At 45.7% G+C, this 24,899-nt stretch overlaps 1 protein-coding gene across 2 annotated transcripts in view; it reads left to right on the forward strand.

The window, feature by feature from the left end:
• Positions 1–24,899, forward strand: part of MGLL (monoglyceride lipase) — a 100,789-nt gene that overhangs the window by 68,532 nt on the left and 7,358 nt on the right. For both annotated transcript variants that reach the window (XM_083795395.1, XM_083795396.1), the window contains exons 4-6: positions 14,749–14,885; positions 16,379–16,489; positions 22,168–22,257. In XM_083795395.1, coding sequence (XP_083651521.1) covers positions 14,749–14,885; positions 16,379–16,489; positions 22,168–22,257 — 338 coding nt within the window. The remainder of the gene's footprint in view (positions 1–14,748; positions 14,886–16,378; positions 16,490–22,167; positions 22,258–24,899) is intronic.

A 24,899-nucleotide genomic window follows, 5' to 3' on the forward strand; every position in this document is an offset into this window, starting at 1 on the left:
CAGCTTGAGAAATTTCAACTAGATAGAAGGAAAAATGTTTTCACCATGAGGGCAGTCAAATGCTGGAGCAGGACCCAGAGAAGTGCAGCAATCCCTAGCCTTGGAGATATTTAAAGTTCAAGTGGACAAGGCCCTGAACAACCTGATCTAATGGGAAGCACTTTCAGTAGGGCCTTGAACTTGACAGTCTCGGTCCTCAGTAAGTCTATGACTTTATGAGCTAAAGAACATCCTAACTGATAACATTTGGGATGCTTCTTCCGAAGTTACAGCACAGGAGCTTTTGGAAAGGGGGGAGAAATGGTGAATTTAAAAACACACTTTGACAGTGTCTACAGTTAGGAACAGCTTTATCTTCAGGGAGCTGCTTCTTGATGCCTTTTCACAATGAGTAAAAGGAAGCATGTGTTTATTTTCACCTTTATAGGGACATTTTTTTTCCATAGCAACAGCATTTCATTTACGTGACTAACTTTTCTATTGTTTGTCAGATGTATCTAATTTGGAGGAGGTTGTTTCAGAAGCTAATTACTGATGATTCCTCACCTATAAATGTATTCTCACACAGATGTGGAGTTTGTTATCCTATTGAGTTACAAATGGCTGTTCTAAGTTACTGAACACCATTGGAAAAGTACAGAAGAAAATGTATTTTGTGTATATAACTCCTGGTAGATTAAAACATAGTCTGACTTCCTTCAGTCCCTGTTTAGACAGATGACAGCACTCGAGGGAGCACAGTCCATCTCAGACTGGTGTCTAGTTCAGTGCTAACCTGTAGGAACAGGCTTATTAGGGAGTGTAGTACTCAGAGAAAGCTCTTATTTGCACTGAACAAAGGTGAGGGACAGGTAGCTTTACAAAGAGAAGTAAAAAGTATTACCAGTCAATGAATGGTCTATAGCTGCCATTTCATCTTAATGGTCTATAGCTGCATTTTCATCTTAATTACATCCTGATTGTACCCTACCTATTTTGCAAATGACTGAATAACAGGGTATAAACAAGTGAGGTAACAGTCCCCTGCACCTTCTCAGACTTCAGTGGACGTCCCTCAACGGTTTGTGCTCTCAGATCAGGGTAGAGAGCTGGGGCAAAAGATACTTGCCAAGATAAAGATGCAGGAGCAGCTGGTACACCGCTTTGCATACCATTTAGTTCTAGTGTTTGTTGTTTGCTGGTTTATTTGCTCACTCATAAAGTACAGTGTGTTGTTATAAAGCTCATAGGCCTGTGTCAAATGGGTGGATTTTCTCCGTAACTAAACAGCAGTGTTGATTTTCCTGGGAGTAGCTTTATTTGTTACAGACCATGAGCCCTTTTAACCGACTGTTCTCACAAGTTCTAAAATTGATATTTTTCTTTTTTTAAAAAGATACAAAAAACTTTTTAAAAAAACAAAATGTTCTCTATCAGGGACTGCAAACAAGACATTGAATATTGCAGCATCAAGCCCCAGAAGCAAAATAGACAAAGAATTAAGGGAAATTTCATCCTTTTTTGATTCACATCTTCAGATTCTTCCCTTTTTAATTAGTCTGAGTGTTGCAGAGAAACATATTTTGTTACAGTGTTTGGTGCTTTCAGTGAATCATGTTCCTCTTATTGCACATCCATTTTGAATGTGAAACAGAAAAAAACATTTCTTTGTTTATTAAAACATGCTCTTATTAGGAGCACAGACAGGAAGACACTCCCTGGATCACTCCGTGTTTTGTTCCTGCAGATAGCATCCCCACGTCTTTCTCACATATGGTCAAAGCTCGGGTTTTAACCAAGTTTGGTTGTTAGCAAACCCTGCTCCAGCTGAGCAGGCTGCTCCAGGCTCTTGGACCTATGACTCGCAGAAATGCACTTCTCGCTTTTTGTCTCAGTGTCTTTCTGCCCACTTTATGGCTATGTATTTCAGCGCCAATATTTTTCTCTCCTCTCCATCTGTTGATTACCCACAGCATGTTTGTTAAGAGCACATCCCTTGCGGTCTCACACCTTATCTGCAGGGCCTGGCATTGCATTAGCATTAACTGATGTCTCTCCCTGCTGTACTACATAACCCTTGGACTTTTCCTGGTTCTGCCTTTTCTTCCTTCTCTGGGGCATTGGGGAGACCTTGTACGTGCCAGATGCCCTCAGCATCACCTCTTGCTCTGGCAGGGATAGTCCCAGTTCAGCACTGCAGCTTCTTTTTAATTTCAGAATGCCTATAATTTAAAGCCACATTCCTAATGTGATTCTTACATGGTTTGGAGGGAGTTATTTCTTGATTGCTTGAGCTCTATGTCTCTACACACAGAGTACACACTTGCACTCTCTGAAGGCTGTAGCTAAATGTCACTAACTTCACTGGGGCCAAGACCTGACTCATGAGTTTTAAGGTTGTTTTTGCTATTTTAGTGAGAAGCTAATGCATCTTGAGCTATTATTTCAGAGAATAAAATATTGTTTTAGCTGACAAAGAGATGTACAGGGAATTGTGACAAACATGGTTGGTGATTCAGGAAAACTATTTCAGAATTAAAAAAAAAATAATCATCATAATCAAAAGCCTCTGGCAGTGTTACCCTCTTTGTTTCTTAGTCCATTAGCAAAGCAGAATAGAACATCTGGTTAGCCTCTGGTTCACTTTCCAACCCAGATGAGATTTTCCAGCACCACAGTAACATTCCTTTCAGCCTTGAGCATTTTCATTATAAAAACAAAACGAGTATTGCAAAAGATCTCACAAAACCTATGGCCATCTGGAAATAGTCTTATCTGAAGGTGTGTGCACCCACTGTGAAGTCTTCTGTGCAGGCTGGCGGTCAGGGAGCCAGTTACAGTGGAGGTGTTTTGGTTTTGTAATGCACCAATCTGTTCACCAAGACATCAAATGAGAACAAGTCCAACCCATTTCTGTAAGCAACAGCCTGTCCTCGGATGGTAACATGTCTTGGTCTGTGCCAGCTGTGGCCAAATTCCTTTTAGTGACCTGAATAGAAAAGCTTTTCTGCTCAGCGTTCCGTTGATTTCGCATAGCTTTAGTTCTGGTCTCTGGGTAAGAGGAAATAATTGTACATCAGATAGATACATGCTGGTTGAGTAGTTTGGTAGTTACACATCCTTTGGCTGAATTTGTGTTCAGGATTGGACCTGGAAACTTGACCACTTCACAAACAAAGCAGAAAAGTTGCTTAGTACCAAGTAAGCCTATTCTGTACTCCACCCTCCTTCAGTATTGCCCCATGAGCGGGAATAATCTGTCTTAAGTCTCACAAGGTGAGATTTCTTTGTGCATCAAAACTGAGAGCCTGTCTTGTGGTACTCAAGGGTTAATCTCTCCAAAGGTACTGTCTGCAGACTTGGTTCATGGGGAAAGCTGTTATACCCACAGCATCCCTAATGCTGAGATTTATTCAAGGCTTGGCAGTATTCTCCAATTTGAGAATACTTGTTCAGCTTAAAAAAAAAAAAGAAAAAAAAAGCTGAATTGTAGACGGTACAAAGAACAATGCTCCCAACCCAAATCCCTTAAAACTGGCATTCTCCACACCACATTTATTTTCCGTTTCTGAATTTATCAAAGGCAAAACTTGCTGGGAGACCCTGGTAATTTATCTCAAGCTAAGGAGTCTGCAGCCTGGTAGTGCCGAGCTTATGCTCAGTTCAGCAACAGCTGGGTGAAGGGAGAGGAAGCCGGGGCTTTTCTGAACTGAGTCCTTCTGATCCTACTTGCTATTTTGACTCACTGACTGGTTGAAAAGTACCTTGCATAGCCCACAAGCAGCATACAGGTTCCCAGTCTTCAGCAGCTCAACATTTGCACTGGTGGGTAGGTGACTGAAGTGCAGGCTGCCAGCTAGTATTCATTGTCTGCTGTCAGCCAAACGTGGTTTGAAATGAGCATCAGAGCACAGAAAGCAATAACCTGCCTGTTTGATCCTGACCTGCTTGGTAAATACATAGGTAGTGAGGATTTCAGAGTTTCAGGGAGGAGAGTTACAGAGGAAAGGGTATTGGCTGCCAAAAAGCAGCTGAAACAATCACACTGAAATCAGCCCGTACCAAGAAAGGACAGCAGTTTTGCTGCAAGATGAATTCAGTAGCATTATTTTCTGCCACGCTACTTTCCCCATGTGCCAGCTCACCACCAGCTGGCACCCCTGGGACTGTCCTGGCACACCAGGCAGGGCTGTCCCACCTGGGCACGGCCCCTGGCAGACCTGCTTAATCAGAGGGGTTTTTCTTAATTGTGTGAATGGGAAAAGTGGGTTACAGTTAGGTCTGGTAGGGTTTGGGTCAGCTGTAGCTCTGTGTGGATGTACGCTGTTAAAAAAAAAGAAAAATCCACAAACAAAGGCTGTCCTTATTTCAAATAATCCACCTGCTGCTCACATGGTATGATCACTGAGCTTATGCAAAGTGGGTACAAAAAACTGCCAGTGCTGGAAGAGTACTATTTCCTTCATGCCTTGTCAGAAACGGGGACAAATCCAGCCTAATGAGGGTGGCACTGCCTGGCCATGAAACTGCGGCTGTGTGGCAGTGCAAAGGAGTGAAGCAAAAAGCAAAAACCTCCCCAACGCTGCGGAACTGACGTTGTTCCAAGCCCCCTTCAGCCAGGCCTACTGTGGGGAGAACAGATCCTGAACACAAGAATTTGGGAGCTCTGGTTTGCAAACAACCTTCTGGCAGATGAATTGGTGTAGCACCTTGCTGGTGTCTTCAAACACAATTTCCAGTTTTAAGAGGCATTATTGTTATTATTCCATTTGCCAGTTGCTGAAAAAAAAATATATAACGAACTATCTATGCCAAGATTGCTTTGGACTAAGAAATGCTGTACTCCAGTGCCAAGAATCTCACAGACTAAACAGAACCCACCGGGAGCCCTTGTTCTGTATGGGAACTCGTGTTTATTTTAACATGTAAATAAATTGGGTGAAAAATGGCTCTTTTACATTCTTTTTTTTTGTTGTTGTTATTGATGTGGGTTCCCAGTGGGTGGTCTGTATGGAGGGCAACCTTTTGAAGACAGCTTGAAAGGAAGCCGTGCCTGTCCCCCAAGACATCAGTCAGCAGCACGGAGGGAGTTACTGCATGTTCCAGCTTTCATCTCTTTTTCTTCTCGATGCTTAATCTAGTGTTAGCAGGGAAGAATTAGGACTGTCTTCCCTGAGATGAATTGATTTGATTGTTTTCTCAAGCATAAAAATATTCGAGGCACACGTATGGGTTGTCAATGTGAGTAGCAGGCTGATGCGCCCGCAGCGTGCTGGGCAGGGCTCCCCGCTCAGGGATCAAGAGGTGGGTCATTAACTTGCAGCTCTATTTGGAGGGGAACAATCAGGAGGGCTGTGCAAACTCTCAGGCAGGGCAAATGAAACCGTCTTTAAGCAAATAGAAGAGCAAGAAATGAATGGCCTTTGTTAAGGAAAAAATGGAAATGTTTCCTAGTTAAACAAGCTGTCATTTAGGACTTAATAGCATGTGCGTGTTGGAGAGCCAGCCCACATGCCAGCAGTGCTCTGGAATAAATGGGCAGGGAAGGGGAAGGGGAGCATGCAGTTCCACCGCAGCACTGGCTTTTTCATTGAAAACCCTGACATTTTGAATTGGTTCCCCAGCTGTTTTAAAGCATCTTAAAGCTGGAAATAGGATCAGAAAGTAAAGAAAAGTGGACTTTCAGCTTTCTTGTCATCTGGAAATAAAGTTTGCACCCTTTATTGGATTTTACAGTGCTAAAGCAAAAGAATAAATAAATAAATAAATAGGTAAATAAATGTTTTAAAAAATAATTTAAAATAGCAGAAAGATTTTCCTTGGATGCTACAAAGGTGGTTCCTCCTTGTCCAGTGAGTGTGGAACTCTGGCTACCATTAGTGTATCTTGAGTCACATGTGAAGAGCAGAACAGAGGCCCTACAACAAAGACCAGTGGCAGAGCGATCAAATGAAGCAGTGAGAGCCTAGATTAGCTCCAGCAAAGTCCATAGATTTTCTTCTGCAATAACTGCAAGCTGATGCTGGTTTTATGTCACCCCAGAATAAGTCTCTGAGGACCAACTCTGTTGTTAAATAGTCACCCCTTCTATACATCCGTAAATGATCTGCTCCTCAGGAAAGAGAGAGAAAACTCAGTGCAACACTACAAGAATAACAGTTACAAATTATTATAGGGCTGTAAGTAAAACCACTAATTTCCTGGTTATAAAAAGCATATGGTATGCCTCACTAATCGTATGTCTTATATTTGTATTGGGATTTTCGTCCCATGGGAAAAGAGATAAGATAGGACTCGCTTCACCCATCACCAAAAGAAACTCTTTTGCAGTGGAACTCAACAGCTGCTCAACCGTCCGTGTCAGCTTTGTGCAGCACTTTCAAATCATGGGTCCCAGCCGCTTGGTCGAGAAGGACATTCACTTCACCTCTCTTTTGCTTTAGTGTTCTTGAGGGCTAGCTTGGGAGGTGGCATCGCAGAAGGGGCTAAAGAATAAAGTAGGATCTTGTTGTGTATGAGCTTTGTGAAAAAGAAAATGGGCTCCGTATTCCTCTTCCCTGGCCTTACCTCCCCCAGCAGCAGCTTACTGTATTTGTGGCAGGAGTGACGAAGCTGCCCGAGTCCTGGCTGTGCAGGAGCTGGCTGCGGTGTGAGCAGGCTTTCAGCCCGTCTCACCTCCCTTTGTTACTTGACATCCCGGGAGATGCTTGTATCTGCAGTCTGGCCACACTGACTTATTATTTTGTAACACAAACACCCAGATGCCTTTTTTCAGCATGTTTTCATGAGCAGCATGATGTTCCAGGAAGACTTTTAAGAAAGTGCAATTCAGAGCCAAACTCTGCAACAGCATAAGAAATGGACAAGTCTTCGAAAGCTGAAAGAACCGTGCCTGTATCCATTAGAGATGAATTGGCTCTTAACATTGGCAGAAACAGTTTGCCTTGTTGGACAGAATTAATGACTGCTCTGATATGTTCCAGGTCATTTTGTTTGTCATCTTTAGAGTACAGAAAAGATTTGAAATGGCTTCAGCAAGATGACTAGTTCTCTACTCCCCAGCAATAAGGCACAAATAATTTTAGTATAGAAAATTGCCTGTTTCTTTTTTTTTTTCCTAACCAAGACAACAAACAATATAACTCTGTGTGTGCACTATTCTAAAAATATCTCGGCTCTGCAAATGTGTCTCTGATGTGGGAGGAGAAGGCTTTCAGTTTGCTGCACTCTTTGTGTGAGGCAAGTGAATAAAAAGTATCCAGCAAATGCTGAAAGAAAAACCATTTTCCTAATCTTGAGAAGGAAAAGGGAAGATGCTGCACTTGCCTATTTAGGGCAAGACTCCCCTTTGATAAGAGAGCAGCAGAATCCATCTGTAATTCTCAGGTAAACGTTCAACACATAAAACACCAAGGGTGTAGAGATACTGCTGGGTACCATAACTAATGGTTTTATAATGTGGCTATTGTCACGGGAAACCCAGTGTATTCACTGCATCTATGCAGGTCATACAAAAGAAGGGATGCTGAGGGCTGCCAAGACAGAGTAGAGTGGATGAAAGTTACTAACGATAAGCATGTGTCGAGATATATTTCAGATCCTTGAGATAAAGGTGGAACCAGTGGTTAGGGTGAGCCCTCTCCTCTTACTCCCTAATGCTTCCCATCTGATGCAGATGTAGCCCTCCTGGAAAAGTCTTAGACAGTAGGCTTGTGGCAAACACTGACAGTCTGAAGCTCGTCAATTCTGCAGAGCAGGCTTACTTTGCAGTGTGCCCCAGGGTCCTGGCTCCTGGTGGTCCAGATCACAGGCTGAGCTGGAGCCCTCCACAGCTCCCTTCCAGTCTAACCTTTTTCTTCTTGGGGAAACCAGGGCTGTCGAAGAGAATAAGGTGGTGCACAGCTAAAGCTTGGTCAGACCGACATTGAAAAGCTCACCTCCAAAGGTTTACCTACAAAATGCACTGCAGCACAGCAGCTGACCTGTGGCAACTTGAGCAGAGGCATGGTAGCATGGCATGTCCTGGCCCAGCTTACGGTGCTTCTTGGCTGGCTCAGGTGTGTCTGTCCTGCCTCTCACATCTGCACGCAAAATGAAGAGTATGGATGTATGAAAGGCAGACACCACTGAGTGCCCTCCGTGCATCAGACTTTGGTTGCGAAATTGAAAAAGGTCGCATGGTGGGAGCAGAACCAGCGCCCTTGCTGTGACGAGGGTGTTCTCAGGGCAAGGAAGCTGCTTTGTTGAGTAGGAATCTTTTTGATGGAATCGGAGGTGCTTCCTGTGTGTATTTGTTCTGCGAGTGGAACATTTGCTTTACATGTTCCTGACAATAAAGGAACAGTCTGTTGACTTTTCCAGATGTTGATTGTCCTGCTTTGAAGCTTCTTCCTGTTGCTTTAGTTGTTTGTGTGTTTGAACGGCGGATTAGATGTAGTGCTTGTTAAACAAATAATTAAACATTGGGAGCTTTGAAATCCAGCATGTCTAATTAATGAGCTTTGCTCACTTGATGAAAAAGATGTGTACTTGATTCATTACAAAACAAGTATAGTTTGTTCAGTAGTGAACTGTTCTGACAATTTGAAGTGTTTACTAGTTCATTAATATTTTTTTCATTAAACCTTGAAAAAACACCCAAGCAGAAAATCAAGGCTTCATACAACATTTGCTATGCACACCCATTATTAGTGTCGTCTTGTGTATTGTATCACCCACATTCTACATCTATGTGCTTTCTCCTATCTCCTCCTCTGCAAAAATGTGCTGCCTTACAATCTGGGATTAGAGTTAATTATTACATTAAGATCTTGGAGTATCTTGGACCAAGGTCTGTGATGACGCCCCACAGTGCTGGGTACTGTACAAGCGCAACAAAAAGCAGTCCCTGCTCAGACGAGTTTAAATAGATCTCATAAATACAGGCATCAGCTGTAATGCCTTGTGACACCACTTAATTAACTGCTAAACTGACTTCCAAAACTGAAACACTCCTGAAAACCTTATCTGCTTCATTTTGTACCTTAACTGTAAGCACTGGCTAAATCATAGTGCTCTATCATGGCATCCTAGTAGGTCTACGGCATTACAGTTGTATCGATGCCGGGCTGACATGACTGCTTTTACCTCCAGTTCTGAATGCATTTTGTGTGGTGCAGAGAGGAAGGCAGAGGCTGGCAGGGCTGCTGTCCCCCAGCCATCAGGGGCTGGATATCTTCACAACGAGCGCCCCCTCCACAGCAGCAGGATCGCAGGGCTGGTCACAGCGAGGGTCCCACCTGAGCCAGCTGCAACGTGCTGCTGCTCAGAAGGGTTGCAGAAGAGGGATGAAGTTGGCACATTTGCTCCTTGGGCATAGAAAGAGCCATCCAAATGGCTGCCATCAGCTTCTTCCTCCCACAGGCTCCAGGTCTGTTTGGGCCATCTGCAGAGTCAAAGCATCTACAGGATCTTTTAGTTGTCATTAATTCAAAACCTTTTTTTTTTTTTAATCTAAAAAGCACACCACCCTTTGGCGTGCAGCAGTGTCCAGAACCACATGCACCAGCAAGAAGCCCATCTCAACTCCATTTGGGGGCAGAAACCTGAGGCCTTCAAGAATAAAACAAATCTTTCATAACATTCATAAACACATAATGCTCATGTAAATGCCTCCTCTAAAAGGCATTTAGGCGTTTGTTTCAAATGGACTTGTCAGACTCCAGCTCACTCCAAAATGCTTACTGATCAAGGAGGCAGTGAAAGAAGAAGGGCTCTTGCAGAAATCCTCCCTTTACTGCTGCCCAGCACAGCGGTGGGCGTGCTGAAATGTGCTGCTGCTGCTGCGCCAGTGCTGGAGCAGTAAGATCACCTTTTCTGGCCTTTTCTGGCCTCCAAAGGCCTCGTTGGGAATGGAATCACATCCATGCTCTGGCTTATTAAATCAGCGCCGAGCTTTGCCGATGGCCCCTTCTGACATAATTGGGAAGTGTCCTTTTGGTGTGGGATTCTGCGGTGCAGGAGCAGCTCCTCAGCTGGGGCTGGTTAATCACTGACGTCTCGGTGGTGGCAGGTCTCGCATTTAGCTGCTGCTGAGATCTCCTGCATCCGCGCTCCTCTGTTAGTGCCATTGCAATGTGAAATGTGTTTATGCTCCGGAAGCAGCAAGCCTGAGATGCCCGAACCTCTCCCAGCCCTCTGTCAGTGGTTGTCCCTCTTTAAAATCTTGGAGTTAAGCTTATTAGAGAGGAAAACAAACACTCGGTGTGATGGGTCCTGAGGCAGGGGTCAAGCCCTGAGTTCCTCCTGATTGTTTCTACCTTCAGCTGGCAAGAGATAGCATTTCACCTCACTGATGCCTGCGGTGTTGTCCTCACTACAATAACAATGGATCCAAACCAGTCCCTTTTCCCCAAAGTTGGAAGCCTCCAAATATGCGGAAAGTCAAGATCCAGACTCTGCCTGGAGAATTACAGCTCCCTGGGCAGATTTCTCATGTCCTCTCAGTGTGTTTTATGGCTTTTCCATAATAAATAGGGAGCAAAGGCTGAAAAAACAACTTAGACCATAATTTCTACTCTCCCATGACTGTATGCTTTAAGGGACACCACTGAAATCAGTAAATTTAAAGCAGCATAGCTGGAGTCAGCATTTGACCCTGCATTTTCCATGTCACCTCATCTTCTGTAGCCAAACATTCCAGCTGGAGCTTTGAGGAGCAGTTTGTGCCACACCTGAGCACACAGGGTTGGGCTGAGCCTTTGTTGTGAGGGTCTGGCACTAGAAGGAGAAAGAAATACCTATAGCCTGTGGCTTACATAAAAGCCTGAGGACAAGCCTCTGCTAAGGTGCAATGCAGTGGGGCGCCCAGAGGGATTTTTTCATCTCTGCTCAGCGTGATTTGATGAGGATCTGAAGCTCCCTCCCACTCCAGAGGGAATGCAGTGTGATGCTGAGAAGACAAAAGTTGTCAAAGCACCATCTCATTTGTGCTGCCACCTAATTTTGCTATCTGAAAAAAAGTCCCCTCTTTTTCTCTCAGCAGAGGAGCTGCTCAGCAGCTTCTCCCTTGCTTTCACCCTGGGTGAGGCTCCAGCTCTTTTTGAGATGAGCAATGCTGCTGAGCCTATCCAGCCCAAGAGGTTCCTCCATGCAGGCGATACCTATATGGTGATAACTCAATCCCCAGAGCCCTTACACCACCAGATATTCCATTGCTGAACCCTCAGCTTTGTCTTCCTGCACAGGCAGTCAGTATTCTTCCACCCAGAGAGGTGTGGAGCTTTGGAGGATCCACAGCCATAGGAGAAATCGGTCTGAGGTCATGCTTTCAGACAGGATGGATGACTGCCACAAGTCGCTGTTCTTGTCCCTGTGGTGGCAGAGCTGCAGTCTGAACAAGCTTTTACAGAAAATACAGAGGGCAGACCTTAATAACTATTACATATCTATTACATCAGTGCAGCCTTTATTCAGACTTTGAGCAAAGTACGCTATTTTGCAGTGACGAGTTTGGTTGGAAATGGAGGCTTAGACCTCCTAATCCTAGACTGGCAATTTGTAAAAAAGTTGTGGATTCTCTTTTTTAGAAGCCTGCATTTAGGAAAGGGTGCCCACAATTACCTCAGTGCCTACAACCTGAAATAGTCAGTCACCGAGCCACTGCAGATTCATGATATCAGCAGTGAACCATGCAAGTTGGGTATGAAACCAGGTAGTTATGAAACCTGTTTGAAAGGTTTTGGAAACCCAGTGTGCCATGCAGAAGTGCATGGGCAATTACAGCTCTTTGGAGATGCACATCCCAAAAAAGATGGTTAAGACATCCCTCTGGAACCCGAGGAGGAGAGTTGTGGTGGGAACTCACGGAGCTGGGACTCCTGTGACACTTCTCTGGCCGACTGTTGTCTCACTTGGGTGCTGAGCGGCCCCTGGTTAGTTCCAGTTCCCAGGTGCAGGCAGGTCCCCTCCTCCTGCACCAAGTGCCTTGCCGCAGGCGCTGTGGAACCACTACGTCAGGTTCTTTCCCAGCAAAACCCAAAGCAAATAGCTTCACATCAAGGATGAACCTGACCTTTCATTCTTAATAGCTCCAAAGGCAGAAGATCAGAGAAGAATATGTCAATACTCTTGACTGTATTGATGTTTGGTCGTGCACATGCCTTTCATTTTAGTTCCTCGCCCTGAAGCTTTCTCAGCTGGGATATTTGAACTTTCAATAAACTCATGCTCTGGAGAAACAAGTTCGGTTTCTTGGAGGTGAAGAGAGTAAAGGAATAAAATAAAAGAATGCAACCTAGCAATGCCATCAGGTAACCCTGCGCAAGGGGTAGGGAGGGCATCGATGCAGACTTGCATGGCCTTCCTTTACCATACATGCAGCCAGACGGCGCCCCGAGCACTGCTGGGTGCCATCTCAGTGGGGAACAGTAGTTTAGTAGTTGAAATTAGGTTCAAATGGCAGGTTCATTAAGTAATCAATAACGAAAAAACAACCACAAACCTGGAGAACTCCAGTGATGTGCTTGTCACAGCTATTGCACAGGCACTTCTTGGCTTCCCACAATCATAACTCTCACTGCTATGAGCAGTATCACTGTTTTGCAGTGGGACCAGTGACGAATGAAGCCTTCCAGACCTGCCTCTGTCTATCCAAAAATAGAGCAAAGCCTCACAGCCCCACAACAGAGAGTCACGGCCCATATACAGACCTGGGCCATGGGGATTTTGCTATTTCTGCTTGCTCAGCTGTCTCACACAGGCTCTGTAGAGAAAGAGATACCAGAAGCAAGTGCAGGCAGCACCGGAGAAAAAAGAAGTGCAGAGCTCTCTCTGCTAAGAGAAAAAGTTCCTCTCTCTGGACTGCTCAACTCATATTAACTTGCTAAATCTGCAGTTTGATTATTAGGCAGAGAACACAATAGAGCTCCACAAAGTGGTGAAGCTATGTGTATAAAGGCTGGGAAAAGCTCACTTTCCATCTGTAATAAAAATCAGTTTAAAGTAAAGAGATCCACTAGACCCACACAAGGCTTCACTTCTGTAGATTATTGGATCTCTTATTTTAATTGGCTCTTTGACTTGTTTCTGGTCACTGACCCATGGAAGATGCTTGCAGTATCGTGTTTTGGCAGAAACTGGAGTGTGTGCACGGAAAGCACCACCAGTAACGTTTTATAATCAACCAGGATGACATCTATGGGTTTGTCTGGCAGACATCACGGCTGATTGCAGTGCTCACTGCCATGAGGCCCAGCTCTGGAGACCACCTGGGAGGGCAAAACAAGAGCAAGTTTGGAGTTCAGGGTTTCTCAGACGTCGTGTATTTAGTCCAGCTCTTTATTAGAAGTTTTGCCTCATTTGAAAGGTGATTTTCTGGACGGTTTGCCAGAAAGTCAATTCAGACATGCTGATTTCTTCTGGTATGACTATTGCCAACAGATCCAGCTGAAAAATCTTTACCTTTCGGGCTGGGTAGGCAATGCTTTTCTTCGGCGATCACTAGAGGGGCTGCCATCCAGCATGTAAACAATTACCAGGCACTTAACATCCTTTGACAAGTCACTGCCCTTCGTGCCTTTCAATTTCTCTCCCTGCTGCCTGGTCCCACGGGGGAAGGCCCAGGGGAGGAGGGAGCTGTGTTTGAGATGCCCTACGCCCTATCCATATGGAAGTGGTTTGTGTAGTGTTTTCTCCTTCAGTTTTCCTTAACAATGTGCATGGAATAGAAATAAACGGGACTGTTTTTAAGGAAGGCTCCTCTCCTTGATGGGTACCAACACGTCTGTGTGGTCAGGCAGACATATAAACCCGTTCCCCGGGTGGCAATAATTTCAAGCCTTTGCAGGCTCCGAATTGCCTGGGACTGCGTTCGTGGGTCTGCCAGCTCCACCTCTGCCAGGGATCCCCTGTTTCCATAGCAACTCATCATCTCCCATTTTAGCCGTTCCTTCCCTTTGATCAGACAAGATAATTCCCAGATACGGAAAGAGCGAAGGCAGCCAGATGCAGCACAGTTTGTACGAGCACGTGTTTAGGTGGAGCATGCCACTCGAGACATTCCCACCACAGGCTGTCGCCACCACCATCACTTGGCCTCTCCACAGAGAGCTCTACAACTCGTAGCAGGGAAGGTTTCCAGCTCACCTACTGCTCCCAGGCAGCACTGAGGAAAGGAGGACTCTGCAAAGCTCATGCACACCCACGCATTGGATAAGACTATGTCCAGGGCCCATTAAGTTCATAGCGACCATATCCAGCCTTCAGGATTTTTGCTATTTCTTGGCAAGACTCCACACACAGCAGTTCTTGCTCTACAGTAAACTATCACACTCCAGCAGCTATGATCTCTAGGGCAAAAACCCATTTCCCAGGGTGCAGTTTTGAAGAGCAGGTAAAAACGTGGAGGAATATAGCATTCTTTTAGCCAGGTCATGAACAATACAACTCTTTTTAAACTGTTCTTGTGCAGCTTCCTTTGTGTGTCTGCAGTACTCTTTCTGTTGAGAGATCACAGAACCACAGTGGCTGAGGCTGGAAGGGACCTCTGGAGGCCATCTGGTTCAACTCTCCTGCTCAAGCAGAGACACCTAGAGCAGGTTGCCCAGAACTATGTCCAGGCAGTTTCTGAAGATCTCCAAGGAGGGATGCTACTCCACAGCCTCTCTAATTGACTGCAGGAGGTTAGGTTAGGACAGCAACAGCCCAGCAAGCTTGTTTCTGATGAAGCCTTTCTGGACTGCAACCCTTGCTTTGAATGACTTGGACACATGCTCTCCTTTTCCCCTACAGTTGGCCATGGGCAGAGCGAGGGGGATCGTGTGGTTGTCTCAGATTTCCACGTCTTCATCAGGGACAGCTTGCAGCACATTGATCTCATGAAGAAAGATCACCCCGGGCTGCCTGTTTTCATCCTGGGACATTCTATGGTAAGCACCGTCCCCTCCCCTCCCAGCAGCATCCCGTGTACGTGCTGCAGCACAGGGGTACAACTGCAGGCAGCAGGAAATAACTCAGCCCACAGCAGGAGAAACAAAACTACACACAAGCATCCCTTCCATTTCATCCACTGACTGATTGCCAGCATGCCTTACCGCACCAGCTCTCCCTCGAATATAGTCAATCCCTAACTTTTCTGCCTGGATCGTGGCCCTAATTAGTGCCATTTGCAACAATGGGCCTATTTTTTAATAGGACCATTCCATCCCACTGGGTAGCTGATAAATCCCACCACCTCCCTGCTGCATGGGGCTTCTCCTTTCATTTTACCCAGTAACCAGGCGGTTAAGCCCTCCAAAGCTTTGTGAGCAGCTAGGGGATGAAGCACGAAAACACCCTGTAGCCTCATTCTGTTAAACAACCTTACAGGAAAATGTACCAAGGATTAGGGCTGCAAAAACAAAGGCGCTGATTTGGTGAACAGATCTGAAGTCTGGTTCTGACAGCACGGGCCAAATCCCGTTATTCAAGCTAGCAATATTCCCATTGATGTCATTGATCTTCTCCCCCTGCCTTCCCGGAGGAGAGAAAATGAATAAGGACTTTGGGATTCAGCCCATGCTCAGATAAACGAGTGTTCTTGCATAAGAACGCATGGCATGCTCTGAAGTGCTCGCTGCGCTCCAAAGCTGCTTTAACAAGGAGCTAATTTCCCAGTGAGGTCTTTGAGATGCTTCTCGCTGCTGCTCCATTTAACAAGCCCCTGCTTCTCCGGCAGCATGGAAGTTCACCAAATATTTCCCCTGGCAACTAATCCTCTGCGAACTTTCCTGAGCAAGCCAGCCAAGTCCCTCTGTCCCCCACCCCTCTCGCCATCAGCTGCTGTCCTCACGCAGGAGGGCTCAGCCTGGCCAGTGTTCAGCTCAAAACGAAGCGCCAGGTGTCAGCCATCAGGCTGTGGGGCTGGAGGGGATGGCGGCACTGAAGAGGAGAATATTTAACTTCCAGTAATTAATGAAAATTTTTGTGTGCCAGCTGACAGCATCGCTGTTACCCAGGTTACCAGTGCCACGAGCACGGAGCCAGCCCGATTTCCCTTCCCTTCCTCCATGCAGCACCGGTCTGCCACGCTTAGAGAGCCCCAACTCACTTTTCAAGTCCCACCCAAACTACCAAAAGTCGGGTATTTCCTTCTTAGCCATCTTTACTGAGGAGGACATAAGGCATCCCAGAGAGCTGGCTGCCGTGGCACAGAGGGCTGAGTTCAGTGCGATGTGAGCGTCTGCAGCGTGAGAGCAGAAACACAAAAATCAGCCACTTGCAGTAACTCACGCCTCCAGCCTTCCTTGCTGACCACAATGCACTCTTGCTGGGGCAGAAATTGTTTGCCTGTTTGGCCTAAAACCCTTCCAGCAATAGGATTACTATATGAGTGAGATGTTGACATCTGTATTAAGCTGTGGGATGTTATTTTGCGTTGCAGGGGGGAGCCATCTCCATTCTGACAGCTAGCGAGAGACTCGGTGACTTTTCAGGCATGGTGTTAATCTCTCCTTTAGTGGTGGCCAGCCCAGAAGTCGCCACCCCCATCAAGGTAAGAGCAAACACGTGTTGCACCCGGTCACCTCTCGCTTATTGAAGGAAATGCCTTCAGACCTCCAGCCTTTAAATACAAAACCCTGCTGAGATCCACACCACCTGCATGCCAGTCAATGCTTTTCTCAGGAGTGCCTCCCCCACAGTCCCACCCGCTTTTCAGAGGGGAAGTGAATCCTGCACTTGTCCAGAAAAACTGATTTAGATGAGAGCCGGAGAGCGATGCTACCTCGGGAGGCGGCAGCAGGCTGTGCTTTCTTCACCACGCCCTGCGGCAGCCCACACAGTGCCGTCCTTTCCCTTCCTCAATTACTGCTTTCTCCCTGACTCATACAGAGTCTGGTACGGTTGCAACACAGGCTGCTGGCTAAGTTGGGCCGGGGTTATTTTTGATGTTTGGGGGATGACCGATGTCTAAACAAACCTAGAGCTCATGACTCCGAGGAGTCCATGAGCCTCAACGAAGGCTTTCAGCTAACGCATCACTGCCCCAGCAGCAGCCCGTTTGGCTTGGTACCGTAGCTGGTTCTTGTCCAGACAAACGTCTCCTTCAGTTTGCAGTTAGGCTTCACCCTGTCCCGTTCGTGTCTCCCTCCCTGAGTTATTTCTGACCCTAATTTGCACTGCCCGACCTGCCCTTCCCCAGGGAGGCTTTGCGAGGCAGCCAACTCTCCGCTCTCCCCATCGTTCTGAATGTTTAAAAGAATAAATAACAACCCTCTGAGAAGCCGTAAGCAAAGGGAAGGACCAGCTAAGCCAGCAGGAATGACAGAGCATCTCATTCCCACAGTCCTTGTTCCTTTAATCTTTCTCCCTAGAGTCTTCTCCTAGGGCTAGCTTATCATTTTAATCTACTTCTAAGCTATTCCTCCTCTTTCTTTTCTTTTTTTCTGAGAGAAGGGAAACAGATTGCCTCAGCTTTCAATATAATCCTGTCACACCATCTCCTGTACCTTAGCCATCTACTGACCCCACGAAACAAGATTACAGGCACCACAGGGTGATTGTTAACCACCTCGCTCTTCCATAGAAGGACACACATTGAGACCTTCAGTCCTAAAATGCAAAACCCTGCTGAGATTTGCACCACCTGGATGCCAGTCGGTACTGCTCTTCTGAGTGTCTCCCCCACAGTCCCACCTGCTTTTCAGAGGGGGAGTGAATCCTGAACTCTGGTCTAGGAAAATTTATTTAAATACGAGTCAGAGCAACAAAGGGTGCATTTAGGGGGCTGGTAGACAATTCCTCACAGGTGAGACAATATCTGAAATACCATGAAGATCCCTTGGGCACCAGTGCTCCCATCTTTTCTTTCTTTGGAAAGGGAAAAGGAATAAATATTTAAAAAATAGCATAGGGTCTGAGTCTGAGACACATGGTTAGCCTTCTATTTCTAGACGATTCAAGGAAAATACAGAATGTTTTTCCTTCTTCTAGAACTATACATTTTACTAGGTGTAAATCCCAATCTCTAACTAGAGTGTTGCAGAGGTGTTTATAGGGTCTCATTCCTAGATAGTGTCTTGAACGCAATAACACAAGTTTACAGTGGGTTTCTTTCCCTTTCAAATCTATTGTTGCTTCTCCAAAAGGATAAACAATAATTATTTCTGAAATATCTCTGAAAATGTATTCACAAGAGGAAGGAGTGAAAGCAGTCAGAGTAATCCTGCAAAAGCTGCGATTTCCCAGAAAGCTGAGCTGAAAACTCCTGTGTGCTTTTTTTCCTCTGAGAGTCAAAAGACGTTGCATTGGTGCCAGTGCCCCTGTGGCACAAAGGCTTCCGTTTTCCCCTGGAACTGGTGCAATTTCCAGGCCCTGAGCCATTTCCCAGGGACCATTGCATTCATCCCTTTGCTGGGGCAGTTTCCAGTTGAGCAAGAATTTACCTTGCTTAAATAAATGAGGGTTCAAGGCAGCAACAATAGCAGCCCAGAGGACGTGCTGGGTCCTTTAGCTGGTGTCAGGAAAAACCCAGTGCATTTGCAGACTCCACACAGGAGAACTGAATTCTGCTCTTTGCAGAAACACAATTTCATCATTGCCCTGTAAATTCTGTCTCCTGATAGAAACCTACCTACTAGTTCTACACCCAGTGAGGAAAGCAGGATCTTGCAGCTTTCCCCTTCTCAGCTCATCTGGACCAAACTCGGCTCTGAGCCTCCAAAATTTCAAAGGATGCAAAGAGACAGAAATCACACGTGTTGACAAAGAGCAGAGTAAGGGTAAGAGAGTATCTCCCGCTAAATGTCTGCTATTGAATGATGTGAAATAGGGTGGGCAGCACAATCTCTCAGGAAAACAATTAATTGTAAGTTACCCTCCAGCTATCCCTTACAGGCTCAGTACACAATATTCTCTTTGTGTTTTCTGTTTGGCATCAGATCTGAGATATCAGATCTGATATCTCCTTGATCATATATCATGTCATATCCCTGATGTCATATCTCCCTGACACCACTGTTTCAGTTGCTTTCAGACTGATCTTGGTAGCTCATCTCAGTGTCTCTTCCAGAGAGTTTTCTGCTCAGCCAAACGAGCCTGGCTAGTATATAGAGTTCATACAGCACCCTTTTGTTTATCTGTCTCTTTCATAGCTGAAATGAACTAAAAAACATTCACACAAGCAGTGTGACAAGCAGAGATCATGGGAGAGATAAATAACCATGTAGAAGTATGCGGGGAATGGGGATTACTCCACTCAGAAGTGTCTACATTTCGAAGCATCCATGCAGTTAAATCAATGCAAAATGACAAAAACAGCTTTGAGTCGCACTTCCAGCCAAGAGGCAACGTCTATTGATGGCCAGGATTGTCTAAGGTGGCCAAGAACCGTCTATTTCAATCTTATTCTGAGATCTTTCTCAGCATTAGTATTTCACCCACCTGCAGTGGCCTCGAGCAGCTCAAATAACCAAGGCTCTGCAGTGTCATCCTCAGCCCAGCCAGTAATACCCCCCTCATTGCTGTACCTGTTCTTGGTCATTTGGGAGCTTTCTCTCAAGAACTAACATTGCCACATCGAACCAACAGGGACGTAAACTCTTCATGTATCAAACACAGCCAGCCCTTCAACAGGATGCCTTTTAATTAAAGTCCAGCTTGTCACAGACTGTATGACTGTGCTCACAAACTCACTGAAGGCCCAGGGGAACCCTTTGACATTTTGATTATAACATAAAACTTGATTTCTCCGCTGGCTTGTGGAGACCTTGACTCCAAGAATCATCAAAATTACATCCAAATTTTGAGGGTGTATTACACACTGGAGGGAATGAAGTGCCTCCTGCAGATGTGAAGACCCTTCAAAGGTCAGTGGCAGAGCTCTTTCCCAATGAGTCCTTTAGACCAAGACTGGTTCTGCTTATGTGTAAATAAGAGTTCTTATGCACACAGGGAGTATATATGTGTGTGTAGGCACATCTGACATGTCATCTGCGGGGTCTGGTGCTTCCCCTGTGCAGCTGAACACCAGAAAGGACGGCGCTGATACCACTTACCGGCTGGTAGGTGCTGCTGTCCTTGGGGCCAGGAGCCAGCCGTGTTTCGTAGCAGTGCAGCAGGCAGCTGGTGACTCCATTTGGCAAAACTCCAGACACGCACAGAAACTTCAAGAACATTTCCAAAGCATGTCACAGAGGCGAGGTCATTGGCAGGCTGTGTGGCTGTGAAGATGAGCAGGGTCATTAGAACGGAAAATGGCCATACCGAATCTGACAAAAGCATGTTTAGCTTGTCACCAACAGGGCACAGCCTGAGAGTCAGGCGTGTGTGTAGTTCTCCTACACCTTGTCACAGCTTCCCTGCCTTCCAGATGTCACTGGGCTGGTGCATTGTTGCTCACGTGAGGGGAAGATTCAAACTTATGTTCCTTCTAGAAAAGCCCCATTGCTTTTCCTTGGGAACATAAATATTTACATGTACAAGCAGACACAGACAAGAATCACCATAAAAAGTACCGCTTCTTCAGTAATTTTAGAGGACGTCAACTAACTTCCTTCTAATGCTGACTTTAAAAGTAAGGAGAGCTCCTCTCTCTCTCTTTTATATGTGGTCTTGGACCTAAATATCTATGGCCTTAATAACAACAGCTGGATCTTGTGGCCAATATTCTAAATAGATCTGGGGAGATCATCAGCAAACTTCTTATGCCAAGGATTTTCCTCTCAACTAAGCAATCATTAGGGATTGGAACTCACCCTAGCACTTAACTCAGGCTCCAGTTTTAGGGCAGCCTAATTGCCTTAGGTTATCATGATGATGTTCAGAGACAGGCACTTCCAAACCATTATTTAGATCTCAGAGGTATTTTTTTTTTCCTCACTCTCCTTACTCTCTAAAGAAAGCCTAGGACAATTACATTTCTAAATTAAATACCTCAGCTAGGTACCTACAGTTACTTGACATATATCTGGGTCAGCATAAGTGGCTCGAGAGGAGCAACACTGTTATAGCATTGTCAGTACAGAGTCCATAGTCTTGCCTAGAATTCACGAAGTTGTGTTCTTCAAATCATCACAGCCTGGGGTTAGCACAAAAGACGACCCCATTCTTGCTCATTAGCATCGTAAGCTTATACTTGTATCTGTGTGGATATACTTTTTTTTACTGGTCCAGCTCCAGAGACCCCACTAGAAGTAAATTTTGCTGACACAATGCCATAGCCAGTGAGAGACTCGATGTATGGGTAAATGGTGACACCATTTCCCAGTCATATCCACCCCAAAGTACTCAGGTGTTCTCAAATCTGCTGTGAGTCTTGACTGCTTGTCACTCTTGGATGACTTTGACTTCAACCTTGCGTTATTTCTCTAATACCATAATTACTCTGTCATGTATCATCCGTGATCTGAAATGTCAGAGAGTGCTTCAGAAGTGATTAAATATAAGCACAGAGAACATAGGTGACAGCCCACCTGCAGGTATTAGCTGTGGACACAGAAGGGCCATAAATAGACCGACAAACACTAATGGCGTATTTTCTGACTTAAGTGGTAATCACTTAATTAAGGACGGCTATCAAAGATCAGAGCGCAAGCTTGGTATCAACTCAAATGAAAGATATTACCCTTTCTTCTGCTAATGGTTTCAAGCCTGGGCTGCTGAATGCTTTTGTGTTTTGTTCCCAGGAGACAAGTGAGCAATAGATTTCCTTAGCCAATGCATGCACATTTTGCTGTTGTTTATTTACAGGTTCCCCTGAGAATCTGCTTATCAGAAAGAGTGCAACCTAGGCAACTAGTGCAAATTGCACAGAATATCACGTATGCACTGCAGCCTGAAATCAGAGCTGCGGCAGCAGGAAAGGGCAGTAGCAACCACAAAAAACTGCTCCACCGTGGAATGGAAACAGCTTTTTCCTATCAAGGCATTTTTCCTGAGGCCTTTTTTGTAAATTAACTTGAGAGTGAGAAAAAGGGAAAGGACGATGAAGTTGTGATGTTGTGGACAGACAGTCGATGCATTTCAGACAAGCATGCCCCAATCTCAGGAGCAGTTTAAACACTTTGCCTTTAAGAAAAATGTTTTAAATATAGGACAGATCTTTCTCCAGTGTCAGCTGACATTTCTCTACTGTTTAACTTCTGTGCTGGTTCCCACCAGCTAAGAATTCGGTCCTCTATATTCTCTCTTTCTCTAACTAGCTCTTTAACTACTTGCGTTCCTCTCCCACAGGTTTTTGCAGCAAAAGTGCTCAACCTCGTTCTCCCAAACCTGTCACTGGGATCGATAGATCCAAATGCAGTTTCCCGGAACAAGAAGGAGGTGAGAACCTTAATGCCATTTAAAGTCATTGCATAGTCGGTATCTTGTCCCAGTCCTGTCATTTCTTTCTTAAAAGAATAAAATAAATTACTAAATCACAGGGCAAGATTTATACTGGTGTAAAAGGCTGACGCATCTCCGAGGTCAGTGGAACCATAGCCTTTTACACAGAGCAGAAAACACAGCTCACCATGGGAAACCAGCTCTTCATCCCTGTGTGCCTCTTGCACCCGCAGCTGCTCTGGGTACCAGGCGTAGCAGAGCCCGGTGCTACAGCTGGGGTGGAAAACACACAGGTCTCTGCCGCACCACCACCTCTCATTACAGTGGCAAAACCAGCTCAGGCAGGTTGCAAATGCTGCTGAAGTCTCCTTTTCCAACCGTGCTCTTTGCAGTGAAACAGTGCAAAATGCTACAGTCCCGGAGGCTGGTATTCCTGCTTACAAACCAGGATGGCATTGTGCTGAACGCATTCAGCCAGAGGAAGAGCATGCTTGCCCCAAAGACCTTGCTACAAGGTCTCCTGGATTACACGCTGGCTCTGCTACAGCCTTTCCAAACAAATGATGTATTCTTCCTGCGCCTGAGAATAATACTTAAATGAGCTGCAATTGAAGCAGCCATTGTAACAACCTAATTCCAGTTCCACCACCGTGACTGTGAATGGAGCAGTTCCAGGGTGAATTTTTGTCAACGTTGCCATAGTTTGAGCCTCTTCTCCCATTCATACCCACTCCCAGTAATAACCGTTGCAGCCTGTTCATGCCATCACTGGCAAAGCCAGGTGTCCTTGCAACTGCTGCTGCAACACATCACAAGGTGTTTTCCTTCTCAGAGTGGCAGGAGGAGTGAGAGGAAGGAGACAATCTGTAAGTGAGCAAAGTTGCTAGGTCTGGAGAGGGGAATGACCCACATCTTGGTGCATTTCAGGAAGCAGCTTGAAAGACAAAATACAGCACGCAAGGGTGTCTCCAAAGCAGGAGAGCTCGCTGCTGTGGTGGCCAGTTGTTTCTGTGTTCCCATGTCAGCTCACATCCCACTGACAGATGCTGTCACTTCTGCTATTCATGCAATGCTTCCTATCTTAATAGAAGCTAATAAATTGCCTTCCTCTAGGGAGGCAGCTTGACCAGCGTTAGAACTGAAGCTGAGAGGATCAGGAGCAAAGACAACGCCAGCGGTTGTGTGAGAGCGATGCACTGGCCTCAGAATATTCCTTCCCTTGACTCACCCACCTAGGAAACTGCAAAGCAAAGGAGACTCATGGAATAGCCATGAGGTTTTCAGGGTTGGGTTTTGCCCCTGCCAAAGAGTTTTTTGATCAGATCATTTTCAGTTTACTTACGTGTTGAAGCAAGCATAACACTGAACTGGAGTGAAAGCAGGAAGATTCAAGGAGATGAGAAAAGAAAGACAAAGCAAGTTCTAGCAATCTGTTGGGACTAGCATGAGGCGAGTTAATGGGCATCTGCTATGCACTGATGCACCATACGACATACGTCCCAAAGTACAGTGTGAGGCTGCTAAAACACATGCTTGAGAAAGGCTGATTCCAGTCCAGCTGTAGAAACCTGTTCCTAATTACATTCAGCTGCCAACTTGCTGCATATAGTTCAGAGAAAAGGTTTAAATTAAAGAACTAATTCACTAAAATCACATGGAGGAAAGCTTTCAATTCTGCATTTGTATCTGGAGGATGAAAGCAGTCAGTGCCACGGAGGAGGAGGGGGATTTGAGGACATTAGCCCCGACCTGAGCAGTGAGTGTGGCTGGGAGACGTGGGTCTCTGCCAGGCCCTGCACTGGTTCATTATGTGGCACTCCTTAAGGATGGCATTTTTTAAACGCACTGCTTTCAACAGCTGGATCCTCTGCTGGAAGGTGCCAGTGCTGCACTAAATAGCATTACAGGAGAAAAGCGCTGATGGGAGACGTCCCGATTGTAAGGCATTTAGAAAAGTGTCAGTGGAGCTCCCTTAACTGGCTGCACAATATTATCCAATTATTTCCATACTCCCTGGGTATAGCTTATAATAAATGCTACTGTGGGTTTTGTTTCTACCCAAATATTTGCTGCTGCTCCCACTGCCCTGTGATGTTCCAAATCTCAAGAGCTTCCTGTGGGTGTTGTTCTTCCTCTGCCCTTTCCCTTTCCGTGGAGGAAGGGAAAGACTTTGGCAGTGGATGAAAATATAGGTCTGTTTCATTACAGGCTGCTCTTAATGGAGTAGTCTTCAGTATGAGACAATCACCCCCTCCCCACTCTGCTGCCTGCACACCTGCAGATGAACACACAGCTGATATAGCAGCTGTGGATGCAATGTGAAGTGCTTTCCTGACCAGCATCAGACACCAGGCTTCGAGGCTCCAGGCACTTACCGAAAGCAACACAGCATCTCAGTCCTCTGGCTGCCACCAGGGCACACTCCATCCTCCTTTTGGACTCAAGACACACAGCTTCGCAGCACACAATGTGCTGGAAACATCCATTATTTATATATTAAACATATTCTTCTGCCAGACCAACTTTCTATTCTCTAGAAATGTTTTTGGGACGTCATCCAAGAGTTTCCTGATGAGCTTGTGTTCCCAGCAGGCTGTCCTCAGGGTGGAGGGACTGAAACACAGGATGGCACGGAGATG

This window comes from Anser anser, assembly GCF_964211835.1.
Source record: "Anser anser genome assembly, chromosome: 12".
Lineage (NCBI taxonomy): Eukaryota > Metazoa > Chordata > Aves > Anseriformes > Anatidae > Anser > Anser anser.